The sequence below is a fragment of the Cetorhinus maximus genome, chromosome 26 (assembly GCF_964194155.1).
Source record: "Cetorhinus maximus chromosome 26, sCetMax3.hap1.1, whole genome shotgun sequence".
Lineage (NCBI taxonomy): Eukaryota > Metazoa > Chordata > Chondrichthyes > Lamniformes > Cetorhinidae > Cetorhinus > Cetorhinus maximus.
In genome coordinates, this window is record NC_135904.1 from 5,978,317 (window position 1) to 5,993,270 (window position 14,954).

At 41.1% G+C, this 14,954-nt stretch overlaps 1 protein-coding gene across 3 annotated transcripts in view; it reads right to left on the bottom strand.

The window, feature by feature from the left end:
• The window catches only part of ctc1 (CTS telomere maintenance complex component 1), an 80,542-nt gene that overhangs the window by 31,879 nt on the left and 33,709 nt on the right, over positions 1–14,954 (bottom strand). For all 3 annotated transcript variants that reach the window (XR_013573460.1, XM_078530025.1, XM_078530026.1), the window contains exon 13: positions 2,024–2,708. Coding sequence is in view for 2 of the 3 variants with exons in the window: in XM_078530025.1 (XP_078386151.1) it covers positions 2,024–2,708 (685 nt within the window). In the remaining variant the exon portion in view is untranslated. The remainder of the gene's footprint in view (positions 1–2,023; positions 2,709–14,954) is intronic.

Here is a 14,954-nt window from a genome sequence, read left to right on the forward strand (position 1 = left end):
ATTGGCGGGAAATATCACAAGAAACACTTGAAAGTAATTCTCCCAAAGACATAAAAAGATCAAACAAATATTCTGGCCAACACTAATGAGACAGTAATCCTGATCTGCGCACTCAGATCTTAAATTCACCCTGGAAAAATTAAATGCTTTTTTCAACATTTAACAGATAAAGCCCAATTAATACATTTTTAAAAAATACTACGGGAAATTGGGTCACAAAAATAAGTACAAGTCAAAGTTTAATTCTAATTTGCATTTTCTGTTACAGGTTCGATCTTGAAACAAAATGGTGGTAAACTCAGAAATTAATTTTTAAAAATGACAGAAATAAACAGGCTCAAATAAGGGTTTGTTGATATATCAAACCACAACAATGAAATTCACAAAATTTAAGCCAAAGCAAAAGGGTTTGATGCATTAAGCTACAAATATGCAGATTTGAAATTTGGTCAGTTCACAAAATACTGCAAATGAAAACATGTTTCACACAGCTGCAGTTCTGAGTTATTCACCCATGGAAATTTACACTTATTTTTGTAGTGTACTCACTTCAAAATATATTTTAATACTTCAAAATATCAATGTTTCAACAAGAGAAGACTGCACTTTTACTGCTGCACAATGACTGGTTTCGGTGTTAAACATTACCCATACTTTCCTCACTCCATTGCAAGTTTACATGATGAAAAGGTAACTTTCAGACTCAGACAATTAATCTACTCAATATAAAAAACAAGTGGAGTGTTAATCTTTTGAACATAACTTATGTTTGCAGGGAAGTTGATCAGTACAATAAACTGAAATCGTGCAACTCTTCCAAAAGAAAAGTGAATGCAACAGGAGCAATTGTGTCCAGTTCTTATTGTTTTTATATTTGACTGAGCATAGCTCAAGCTTTTGCTTAAAGGGATTCTGAAGTGACTTCGTGAAGCTATCAATATTCATGTTTGGTTAACAATTGCACATTTACACTTATTCCCAGTGTTCAGTGATTCAGAAATTACATGACCAATCCAAACTTGAAAAACACCAAGGGCTCTGGCATACAAAAATGCTATTTTTAATTAACTCTTTTCCGTAATGCTTATTCTGTTTCCATCTTACTATCATAGCGCTTGAACATATCCATGAGACTTAACTGTAAACCAATTTCTCAGTTAAACTGAAGTGTTTAGGTGCAAAATGCAGCCAAAATTTGTAACTTCTCAGGATAGTTTCTGGGAGCGAAAGATGATTGAAACATTTTTACTGTACCTCCAACCAGCAACTTTAGTTTTATGAAAAAAACACCACAATTTACAAGATGGGGATGAAAATGAAATTAATTTTCAGTAATGAAAGAAGTCAAGGATAAATGACATAAGATAGATGACAAAAAAATGCTCAACTCCCCAAAAAATGCAAGCTTAATGCAAAATTATCACAACAGAACCCATTTAGGGTTGAATTAATCACATGACCTCCTCAGCACAAAGAGTTAACAAAGCCAACACCCAAACAAAGAAAGCTTTTTGGTAAGTCATGGGTCACTTCAGATTTACTTGTATTCAGTAAACAACCTAAATCGATCACAACCTAGCCAACACATGTTCACAACTATAGCCTTGCAAACAAATACTCTGAAGGTCGTTGCTTATATAAAAATGCAGGCATTCCTTTATGATGAATCTTGTGCCACATAGTATAGCCATTAGTGATTTGATCAAAATCATTAGTTTTTTTAGAGACTTGATCTTTGTCCACAATTTTTCATTGAGATGTTCTGTAAGATCAAAAATTGAATGTGGGTTTTTTTTGGAAAAAGAGTAACTAAAGGGTTAATGTTGCAGTTTATTTTTGATTTAGGGAATTTATCCAAATAAGGTTTGTAATCGACCACCAGAAGTTTGTGTCAAATTCGTTTCCATTTGAGAGAGATTAGGATAGTATGTAACAGTCATAGCTGCTATAATTAGAGAGCTGTAATTGTACTGCATCGCAGCACTAGTTTTCAAGGACAAAGTTCAATTAAAACAGTACTTACTTGTGTACGCTTGTTGTATTCAGAACAAAGAGAGGGGTCTGCTTCCAGCTCAGGCAATCCCTCGATTTTTCCTGCATCTTTCCACTGTCTGGGTCTTCCCATGTTTACTGCAGAAGCCCGGAAAGCCAGTCCCAGCCCCGTTTTAGCTCTCTGGGTGAAAGCCTCTCCAGAGCCATTAGTATGCTCACAGCCTTCGTTTCTGCCATATTGACAGTTCCTCAGCATCAAGGCATCTTTGTGAGTTATTAGCACTAGCTGAGCAAAGCAGCCCGCGCCGCGGGTTCTCCCCTCCCTCTCGCTCGGCCGCGCTGCCCAAGGTCCGGGGCGGGTACCTGTGGTGTCGCCCGGCCGCCTGGGCTCGCCCTGGATGCCCACCGCTCGCCCGCCAGTCCATGATGGGTGTGAACAGACAGTTCTTCCACTTTCACCAACATGGCCTTCTTGCAGCACAACTTCCTCCAGCCGAGGCATTTTGGGAAGGGAAGGGCTGTCTCGGTGCTGATTGGACGTGATGCCGTTGACCTCATCGGTTTTGCATGCCTCACTGCAGCTGCCGCTGCTCGCAGCGCTTGCAGCAGACGACAAGCTGGCTGGCAGCGCCGGGCTGAGCAGGGCTGGTCTTGCAGCAGCAGCCCCATGTCTTTTGAGCACTTGCAGGTCACCCACACAGAACTGGGCATAGATCCTGTTAAAACAGCAGATTTTTTTATTTTTCAATTAATTGAATTGGATTCAATTACCAATCAAGTGCACTCACAAGAGAAGCTACATTTTTGTTTCCGGCTCTTGTTTTTTTTTTATTGCAAACAAAAAAAAGAGCTCACGCAGCTGAGGCTAAAATGGAGCAGCAACAAAAGCGAAGAGAGCTGTAGTCGAAACCCGAGAGTTTCAGTAACCACAAAAACATCTGCTGCAGAGAACTACCCCGCCCTCTAACGCTTCCAGTTCAGACCAATCACATTCCCCAGCAAATCCCCAAGGGTTGATAAATGACGTGCATTGCAGATAATAGCCACTAAATGTGCCCTGGTTCTGAAGCAAACAAGCCGAGGAAGGACGTTTGGACATTTCTCTATGCTGCAGTTATTTTTTAATTAAATTTGCGAGGAATCTTAAAAAAGGATTTGTCACTGAAAAAAAATACATTCCAGATTCTAGCCTCAATTACAAAAATATCACCGTTCACCTCTAACTACAATTAAGCATTCGCTTTCAGCTCAATCCCTTCCCAAATCCTCTCCCATCATGCCCGACAAAAGACGACAAGCCATGCCACGTCGACAGGCTGTAATGGAAAAATACTGCAGAGCTTCTTAAAGGGAAACTAAATCCTGGACAACTTCGTTTTGCCCAATTCGTGCGGGAAGAGAAAACTTAAGTTTCTCCTCAAGTTCACATCTTATTCCGATTACAATCCTGTTTTAATTTCGCTATTGCATTAAAAAAAACTTCAGCCATACCCATATCAATGTTAAATCTTTAACCGGTTTGACAAGTACGTTTTCACCACGACTTCTGTGCAATGGCTGTGCATGGTCCGTGTAATTATATAACTGGATAAGGCATGCAGTAACGACACTGAACTTTTCAGCACGTTAGTTTACACATTCAGTAGAAAACTTGTCTGTCTGACTGCAGTTGAAGATTCTCTTTTAAATCAAGTCTTAAACAAACCAAGTCTAGCATTCACACATGTAAAATAATCAGATTTGTCGAATTATTCAAATATGATAAACAGATTTCTCTAAACAATCGTTAATTTTTAACCTCCTAATTTTTCTGCCTCCTCTCCTGAAAGGTAATATTTCAAACAGCAGGGCGAGTTTCTTGCCAGTGTCCCTCAATAAACTTCATAAAACAAGGTTATCCAGCTATTATTAATTACATTGCTGTTTGTGGCAGTTGTGTGCATTTTGGTCACTGTGTTTCCTACATTACAACAGTGAATACACTTCAAAAGTAATGCATTAGCCAAGTGTAAAGGAGGTTATGAAAGGCAGTATATAAATGCAAGTTTTTCTTTCCAAAGTGTACTTCTGCAGTATGTTACAGAATGATGTGGGTGCCAACAATTCTCTAAGCACTTGCAGAAGCAACCATTCTCTGTAAAAGTGAATAATAAATCAAAAACAAAAATACCTGGAAAACTCAGCAGGTCTGGCAGCATCTGTGGAGAGGAGCACAGTTAACGTTTCGAGTCCGCATGACTCTTCAACAGAACTAAGGAAAAATAGAAAAGGGGTGAAATATAAGCTGGTTTGGGGGTGGGGGGGGGGTGGGACAAGAAGAGCTGGATAGAGGGCCAGTGATAGGTGGAGATAACCAAAAGATGTCACAGACAAAAGGACAAAGAGGTGTTGAAGGTGGTGATATTATCTAAAGGAATGTGCTAATTAAGGGTAGAAAGCAGGATGAGCAAGGTACAGATAGCCATAGTGGGGGTGGGGTGGGATGGGATGAAGGAATCGAAAAAGGCTAAAAGATAGAGATAAAACAGTGGATGGAAATACATTTAAAAATAATGGAAATAGGAGGGAAAAGAAAAATCTATATAAATTATTGGAAAAAACAAAAAGGAGAGGGAAAATTGGAAAGGGGGTGGGGATGGAGGAGAGAGTTCATGATCTAAAATTGTTGAACTCAATATTCAGTCCGGAAGGCTGTAAAGTGCCTAGTCAGACTGACATGTCCTCCTTCTTCCTTAACCGAGGTTTTCCACCCACGGTGGTTGACAGGGCCCTCAACCGTGTCCGGTCCATCTCCCACGCATCTGCCCTCACACCTTCTTCTCCCTCCCAGAAACATGACAGGGTCCCCCTTGTCTCACTTATCACCCCACCAGCCTCCGCATTCAAAGGATCATCCTCCGCCATTTCCGCCAACTCCAGCATGATGCCACCACCAAACGCTGGCAGCATTCCGTAGGGATCGTTCCCTCCGTGACACCCTGGTCCACTCCTCCATCACCCCCTACACCTCAACCCCCTCCCACGACACCTTCCCATGCAACCGCAGAAGATGCAACACCTGCCCCTTTACTTCCCCTCTCCTCACCATCCAAGGGCCCAAACACTCCTTTCAAGTGAAGCAGCATTTCACTTGCACTTCCCTCAACTTAGTCTACCGCATTCGTTGCTCCCAATGCAGTTTCCTCTACATTGGAGAGACCAAACGCAGACTGGGTGACCGCTTTGCGGAACACCTTCGGTCTGTCCGCAAGCATTACCCAGACCTCCCTGTCGCTTGCCATTTCAACACTCCACCCTGCTCTCATGCCCACATGTCCGTCCTTGGCTTGCTGCATTGTTCCAGTGAAGCTCAACGCAAACTGGAGGAACAGCACCTCATCTTCCGACTAGGCACTTTACAGCCTTCCGGACTGAATATTGAGTTCAACAATTTTAGATCATGAACTCTCTCCTCCATCCCCATCCCCTTTCCGATTTTCCCCCACCTTTTTGTTTTTTCCAATAATTTATATAGATTTTTCTTTTCCCACCTTTTTCCATTATTTTTAAATGTATTTCCATCCATTGTTTTATCTCTACCTTTTAGCCTTTTTCGATTCCTTCATCCCATCCCACCCCACCCCCACTATGGCTATCTGTACCTTGCTCATCCTGCTTTCTACCCTTAATTAGCACATTCCTTAGATAATATCACCACCTTCAATACCTCTGTCCTTTTGTCTATGACATCTTTTGGTTATCTCCACCTATCACTGGCCCTCTATCCAGCTCTTCTTGTCCCCCCCCCCGCAACCCCCTCCCCCTTAAACCAGCGTATATTTCACCCCTTTTCTATTTTTCCTTAGTTCTGTTGAAGAGTCATGCGGACTCGAAACGTTAACTGTGTTCCTCTCCACAGATGCTGCCAGACCTGCTGAGTTTTTCCAGGTATTTTTGTTTTTGTTTTGGATTTCCAGCATCTGCAGTTTTTTGCTTTTTGCTTTTATCTTAGTGAATTGTAAATGTTGCTGGACTCACAGAGTAGGATTTTCAAACCTAGAGAACATCAGTGTTGCGCCTAATCCTGAGCTTGTGGCGATCCCCATGTGCACGTCCAAACACAGATAAGTGATTATGCTTACTCAGCTGGGGAGCCAAAGCTGACCATATTTCTCAGCCTAGACATGTTCAGGCCAATTGCACCACCCATCATAGGTGAAATCAGCCAAATCAGCTGGAAAAAGCTGTCACCAAAACGTCAGTCTTTTTCTTTCAGATGGTGGATCAGATGTGTATTTCCAGTGCTTTCACTAAAACAGACAATGTGGTCATCATCACATTGCTGTTTGTGGAAGACTGCTGTACAAAATTCACTGCTGTATTATACTACATTACAACAGTGAAAGCACTTCAGAAATATTTAATCCGATGTAAAACGTTTTGGGACTCCCAAGATCATGAAAGATGTTACATCAATGAAAGTTATTTTATTTTTGCTTTCAGCGTGTGATTTTTTTTTTCTTTTATGTCAATACCACAGCATCTAGTTAAAAAAGGGAATTATTGTGGACAACAGTATGGCAAAAATCTGATTAGCAGCTGTTGTTGGAAACGAGCAGTGTAGACATTGGTAAACTTGGGGCTTCTTTTAAAATTTTAAACACTGCAACATTTCCATCATCACAAGAACAGGAAATCCCTCAGAGATGAGGTTCCGCAGAAATGTCTCCCCTCCTCCCATTAAAGGATTGACTTCTTCATGGAGTACAGTTCCAATGATGCTGGCGTTCTTCCAGTACCTTGCCCAAAGGCCACCTCTCCATATACTAGCTTTGATATTGAATATCAGATTATTCACACACTGATCAGGTTTCTTCCCCTGCCAAAAGTCACAAGTGACATCCTGTAAGTGACCAGGGTGCACTATCCCTCCTCTTCCTCTTGCATGAACTGTCTGCAGCCTTTGATACAGTTGACTACATCATTCTCTTCCAACACCTCTTCTCTGTTGCTCAGCTGAGTGGCACTGCCTTCACCTGGTTCCACTCTTACCTATCCAGTTGTAGGCAGAGACTCTCTTGCAATGGCTCCACTTCCCATCCCTACACTCATTAATTTTGGAGTCTCCAAAAGATATACCCTTGGCATCTTCTATTTCTCAGCAACATGTTGTCCAACAGAGGCATCAGTCACCCGAAAACATATGTGTTCACATGTACATACACAGATGATACCCAGCTCTACCTCACCGCCACCTCATTTGACTCCTCTACTGTCTCATGTTGCCAAATTGCTTGTCTGACATTCAATGCTGGATGAATCTTAATTTCTTGCAATTAAACATTTGGGAGACTGAAGCCAGTGCTTTTGAGTCCTGATCACAATCTTCATTCCCAAAACAGTGATTCTGTTCAGGCCACCAATTCAGTCTGAAAGAGACTATTCAGAACCTCAGCATGCTACTTCACTGATGTTATGGACAGGGGAGGAAAGATAAACTTGGCTCTCAAGTCTCTTCTCTTACAGTCCATATTAAGTATGTGTTTTTTTGGAAAAGGTAAACGTGTGTGTTTCTTAGTCCCCTTCTGCGTGTGGTCAATTTAAATAATTAGCAGCAGATTTTTGTGGGTTTAAAAATTAAGATTTATTCACACACTCCTCAAGAGTCGGTAAACGCTACATTAATAACTCAACAGTCACGCACACACACTCGAGAAAAAGTACAGTTAAAGGAAATGGTTCATAGTTCATGTTTCTAGCTCTTTATGGAAAGACAGTCTTTGAGGGTCTGGTGAAGAAGGAAGTCTTTTCCACTCCTGAACTGCTGTTTAGATGAGTTCAGGTAGCTGGAGTCAGATATCAAAATTATTGTAGGATTCCCTTAAAGAGATGAACGTTCAGCAGATCATAAAGTTAGACACTTGTGGCTTTCAAATCAGGAGGTCCAATTTCTTTACATGTGGACTTGGATTTTGGAATTAGGCTGAGAGGCTTTTAAAGACTTTACAGTCCCCAGGTTCTTAAAAGGCAAAGATGGCTGAGCATTTTGCTGCAGCTGCTGTCTCTTTCGGTGTCTCCTGCAGACTGCCCAGGCCTGTCTGGGTCCTTAGATTAAAACTCGTTATCTCCAGCCAGTTTCGGTCACGTAACCAACAGTGCTATTGTCCAACCAGATTGGTTTGGAAGTCCAAAGCCATTACCATACAATAAATGTATGGTGGTCTTTCACACTTAGCTTATGGATAACTGGTCTCATCAGCTGTCTTTTGTTAAATTGCAAACTTGGAGAAATAGAGTCGAGAAGTCCATTGATTCTGTGTTCAGAGTAAACAATGAACAATGACAATTGTCAATTCCACAGAGGGGTGCTGTCTGGATATGTCCATTCAAAGGGTGAGTGATTCAATTAGAACTTTCAGGAAGCTGGATATAGTCTGTGTCGAATAAACAAAGGTCACCTAACCCCTTGGTAGCCATCTTAGCACCTTATGGGTGTCCATTTTAAAATATAAAAGACAGCTATTAAAGCTTCCACAGGAACACAGTCCATGTTTGAAGTTATGAATAGGATATGCCTTCACTAGGCATAACAGCAAGCTAAGCTTCAGGTACCATGTACTTTCCATTACAAAAAACACCTACTTCCACCCCCATAATAACGTTCAGCTTGAGGTGAAATCATCATCTCTTCTTTTGTTATCTCCAGACTCAACTATACCAATGCTCCTTTGACCAACCATACATCTTCCACTTCTCATAAATATAAGATCATATGAATATACAAATTAGGAGCAGGAGAAGGCCATTCAGCCCCTAGTGCCTGCTCTGCCATTTGATAAGATCATGGCTGATCATATTGTGGCCTTCATTTTCCTGTTTACCCCCCATACCCTTTGGCTCCCTTGTCAGTGAAGAATCTATCAAACTCAGCCTTAAAAAATATGCAACGACCCTGCCCCCACTGGTCTCTGGGGAAAAAAATTCCACAGACTAACGACCCTCTCAGAGAAGAAATTTCTCCTCATTTCAGTCTTAAATGAGAGCCGCTTATTTTGTAATCTGTGCCCCCTAGATCTAGTGTCTCCCATAAGGGCATATATCATTTCAGCATCCACCCTGTCAAGTTCCCTCAGGACCTTCTATGATTTAATAAGATCACCTTTTATTCTTCTAAACTCCAACGGATACAAGCCCAACCTGTCCAACCATTCCTCATAAGACAACTTCTTCATCCCCAGAATCAATTAAGTGAACTTTCTCTGCGCTGATTATACAAAACTCTACTGTCCATTTCCTAATCAAGTCCCATTCACACACAGCTCCTGTGCTTGCTGGCCTACATTGGCTTCAGAGTCACCAAGGCATCGATTTTAAAATTCACATCCTCGTATTTAAATCCCTCCAATCGAATCACACTCCCTTTCTCTGTAACTTCCTCCAGCCCTGCAATGTTTAGAGAACTTAGACACTCCTTAAAACCTACCTCTTTCACCATTCCTAACATTATCTCCTTTGGTTCGATGTCATTTTTTTTGCCTGACTACACTGATATGAAGCACCTTGGGGTGTTTTACTATGTTAAATACATTATATAAATGCAAGGTGTGGTTATTCAAGCGTAGGGTTATCACAGCCCAGTCTTCACCTTTCATTCACTCCACACAACCAAACACACTCTTCACAGCACAATTCTTATTTCAGGAAGAGAAACCCTGACTGTTTATTCCCCCCACTATCAAAAGGCACTAAACAATGTAACATCCTAACTGGAAACTTAGTCAAGATCACAGCGGAAACTAGAGCACAAAACTAGAAGCTTCTTGGTCTAGATGAATCAGCTACTTGCTGTCTTAATCAGCTCAGCCATCAGGGAAATTACACTTGGAGCATTTCAATCCACAATTGATTGATAGTTTTGGAATGAGGAGTTTGATATAGGAGCTAATTCCCTTGTTTTGGCAGTTTGGGGGGCTGTTGCCCTCAAGACATGGCAGCACTAGGAGAATGGAAGGCTCCAAGGGCTAATTGATAAGTGGCATGGGGGAGAAATCACAGTAAATGGTAACACTTTGCAGGGTACCAGGTAGTGGAGCACTGGGGGCACCAGAGATGACACGCAAAGAAAGAGCTGTTGTTCATGGTAAATTGGAGGATGGCCTGTTTTATGTAGTGTAACATACATTTTGTTCACCCCAGTAATTCACATTAATTTAATAATCAAATAGCATTTTTAAAGTCTTTGTCATGTTTTGACATCTTCATCTGGAGGGGATTTTGTGATTAGCTTATATCATAATGTTGCTATGAAATTAAATTTGGTTCACAGGGAATTAGCTTCCAGGAAAAAAAGTGATTCAAGATATTGATTTATCCCGGCAAAGTAGTTAAAGGAATGGTGCACCAATATCACACCAATTTAACAGCATACCAGTTCAAGACAACATTGTTAACAGATTTCAAAGGTTCCCACTTAAAACTCCAAGGTAATAATCTCTGCATTACTACCTGAGCCACGGGCAAACTGGGCTAGGGTAAATAAAGTCAAGGAGTTAAATGCATGGCTCAAAGATTGGTGTGGGAGGAATGGGCTTCAGTTCATGGGGTACTGGCACCAGTACTGGGGTAGAAAGGAGCTGTTCCAGTGGGATGGGCTTCACTTGAACCATGCTGGGACCAGTGTCCTGGCAAATCGAATAACTAGGGCTGGAGAGAGGGCCTTAAACTAAATAGAGTAAAGGTTCTGGAGAGGGAATACATAGGCTTACAAAGCAAAAAGATATGGCAACATTGCAGGGCAGCTATTTAGGTAATGATACCCAAACTGTGACAGGAAGGGACAGAGTGTACAAAAATAAAAAACAGCAGATAGGGTCAAAGGGGGAAAACATGGTTAAAAAAAACAAAATTAATGGCTCTTTACTGAAATGCACGTAGTATTCGGAACAAAATAAATGAATTAACGGCACAAATAGAGGTTAATGGGTATGATCTTATAGCCATTACGGAGGCATGGTTGCAAGGAGATTAAAGCTGGGAACTAAATATTCAGGGACATGTGACTTTTCGAAAAGACAGGCAGGAAGGAAAGGGTGGTGGGGTAGCTTTGTTAGTACGAGGTGGGATAAGTACGATAGCAATAAATAATGTTGGATCAGAAGATGTGGAATCCATATGGGTGGAGGTAAGAAATAACAAGGGGAAGATGACACAAGTGGGAGTAGTCTAGAGTCCCCCTAACAGTAGCTATGCTGTAGGAGATAATGAGGGCATGTATAGATGGCAGTATATTAATTATGGGTGACTTTAATCTTCATGTAGATTGGGAAAATCAAATTGGCAGAGAATTCATAAGAGCAAGAATTCTTAAGAGTGTACTCGGGACAGATTCCTAGAACAATATGTTGTGGATCCAACCAAGGATCAGGCTATTTTGGATCTGGCAATGTGTAATGAGGCAGGTTTCATAAATGATCTCAGAGTATAAGATCCCCTAGGAAATAGTGACCATAACATGGTAGAATTTAGCATTCAGTTTGAGAATGAGACACTTAGTTCAGAAACAACTGTGCTAAGCTTAAATAAGGGTAATTACAAAGGAATGAGGACAGAGTTGGCTGGACTGGACTGGGAAAGGAGTTTAGCAGAAAAGACAGTTGATGAACAATGGCAAACGTTTAAGAAAATAGTTCATGACTCACAACAAAGATATATCCCAGTGAGGAAGAAGGATTGTAGGAAGGAGATAAACCAACCATGGTTAACCAAGAAAGTTAAGGATAGTATCAAAATGAAAGAAAAAAATACAATGTGGCAAAAATTAGTGGTAAGCCAGAGGATTGGGAAAGTTTTAAAAACAGAAAATGACCAAAAAAATAATGAAGATGGAGAAAACAAACTTTTGAAGGTAAACTAGCAAGTAATGTAAAAGCAAACAGTATAACAGCTCCTTTAAATATATAAAAAGGAAGAGAGGAGCCAAAGTCAATATGGGCCCCTCAGAGAATGAGGCTGCGGAAATAATAGTGGGGAACCAGGAAATGGCAGAGGAGTTTAATAAATACTTTGCATCATCTTCATGGTAGAAGACACTAATAGCATTCCAAAAACACTAAATAATCATGGGGCAAAAGTTGGGGTGGGGTGGGGGGGGGGGGGGGGGGGGGGGGGCGGGGGTGGTGGAGGAAATAAATACAATAACTATCACTACAGAAAAAGCACTAGGGAAACTAATGGGGCTAAAGGCCGATAAGTCACCTGGACCTGATGGGTTGCATCCTAGGATATTAAAGGAAATAGCTGCAGAGATAGTGGTTGCACTGGTAATAATCGTCCAAGAATTCTTAGATTCTGGAAAAGTCCCAGAGGATTGGAAAACTACCAATGTAACACCCTTATTCAAAAAGGGAGGGAGACAAAAAACAGGTAACTATAGGTTAGTTAGCTTAACATCCTTCATCGGAAAATGTTAGAGTGTATTATAAAGGATGTAATAGCAGAGCATTTAGAAATACATAATATAATCAAGCAAAGTCAGCATGGCTTCATGAAGGGGAAATCATGTCTGACAAATTTATTAGAATTCAACAAGCAGGATAGATAAAGGGAAACCAGTCGATGTAATATATTTGGATTTCCAAAAGATGTTCGATAAGGTACCACAGATAAGATTACTTAATAAGATGAGAGCCTATGGCGTTGGGTGTAGTATATTAGCACGGATAGAGGATTGGCTAACTAAAAGAAGACAGCAAGTTGGGATATGCTGGGGGGGGGGGGCAATTTTCAGGATGGCAACCTGTAACTAGTGGAGTGCCACAGGGATCAGTGCTGGGGCCGCAATTATTTACAATATATATTAATGACTTGGATGAGAGAAATGAATGTACTATCGCCAAGTTTGTGGATGACACAAAAATGGGTGGGAAGGCAAGTGGTGAGGATAACACAAAGTGTCTACAGAGGGATATAGACAGGTTAAGTGAGTGGGCAAAAATTTGGCAGATGGAATATAATGCAGGAAAATGTGAGATTATGTACTTTGGCAGGAAGATTAGAGGGGCTGAATATTACTTAAATGGAGAAAGGCTGAAGAAAGCTGCAGCACAGAGGGACTTGGGGGTCCTCATGCATGAATCCCAAAAAGCTAGCATACAAGTTCAGCAGGTAATAGGGAGGCAAATGGAATGTTGGCCTTCATTTCAAAGGGAATGAAGTATAAGAATAGGGAATTCTTGCTAAAACTATACAAGGCACTAGTTAGATCACACCTAGATATGGTGAACAGTTTTGGTTCCCTTATCTAAGGAAAGATGTACTAGCATTGGAGGCAGTCCAGAGAAGGTTCACTCGGTTGATCCCGGGTATGGAGGGATTTTCTTATGAGGAGAGGTTGAGTAGGTTGGGTCTGTACTCATTGGAGTTTAGAAGAATGAGAGGTGACCTTATTGAAACATATAAGATTCTTAGGGGGCTTGACAGGGTAGATGCTGAGAGGTTGTTTCCCCTTGTGAGAGAGTCTAGGACCAGAGGGCATAATCTTAGAGTCAGGGGTCGCCAATTTAAAACAGAGATGAGGAGGAATTTCTTCTCTCATAAAGTTGTTAATCTGTGGAATTTTTTGCCTCAGAGGGCTGTACAGGCTGGGTCATTAAGTATTTTCAAGGCTGAGATAGACATATTTTTAATCAGTAAGGGAATCAAGGGTTTATGGGGAAAAGGCAGGAAAGTGGAGTTGAGGATTAGTAGATCAGCCATGATCTCATTGAATGGCAGAGCAGACTCGATGGGCCGAATGGCCTACTTCTGCTCCTACGTCTTATGCTGGATTGGCTTAATTTACTAACCACTTCAGGAGACCTAAGTAAGCAGACAATATATTGCCACAGCTCCTACACAAAAGGGATGGCTCCTGTATTTCAGGTAGTAGTTTGGCAGTTCCTGAAGCTGATGCTCAACACACAAAGCTGGATGAAGGGCAGAGATTAAGCTTTTAGCTATTCTCTCTCTCAAAGGAAATATGCTCAGCTCAACTATCTCAAGCTATTTCATCAAGCCTTCTACTGATTAGGCCAAGAAAACTGTTGAAAATTCCATTGCATTCGGCTCTAATCACAACTCCTCCAACAATGAAGTCCACACCAGCCTACAACAGGATTCAGATAACACCCAGGCCAACCAATGGCAGGTAATGACCATTCCAAGACCCACACAATTAACCAGGAGGCTGAACTGAATTAGCAATATTTGTATCATGGCTACTAGATCAGGACAGATGACGGGCACACTGATGAATGTCTCACACCTGAGCCCTCAATACCTCTCCATCATCTACAAGGGGCTCACAACAGGAGTTTGGTTGACTCCTCCACTCGCCTAGATAGGTACTTCCACAATCAGATGTTTGAGTCACATAATAAAAAGCAAGTTTGTTTTTTCCCTGCGATTTCAACTTTAAACATGAATTGAAGCCAACCACACAAATATGTGAAGTCAAATCCACAATTTCTTAAATGGTGATTATCAGGACATATATAGTGGCAGATATCATTTCAAGAGTTTGGTTCTAAATGAATAAAGATGAAATAAAACAGAGGACTTACTCTATATTTACAGTGTCAGAGGGTTATTGGGAATTTGGACGTATTACAATGAAAGATGGAGATGTGTTTTTGGGATATATGCATCCTTCAATAGTTGAGATATTTTACATCTTCCACTGTATAATCTTTATGGAACTGCTTTTAGAATAGCAGGTTTCCTAATATACTTCTCATATTTAATCAAAAACTGACGCTTCCAGAAGAGTAGCATGAGTAACGGCAGCAGGGTGAAAGATGCTCACAGTCTGCCTTCCTTGTGGAAGGATGCAGTCACACTGCTAGAGGCCATAGCCACTGTTGGGCAAAAAAAAGCCAGCAACATATGAATGTGCTAAGACAATTTCAACAACATATTTATTTTGAGCACACTGGTCTTTAGAAACT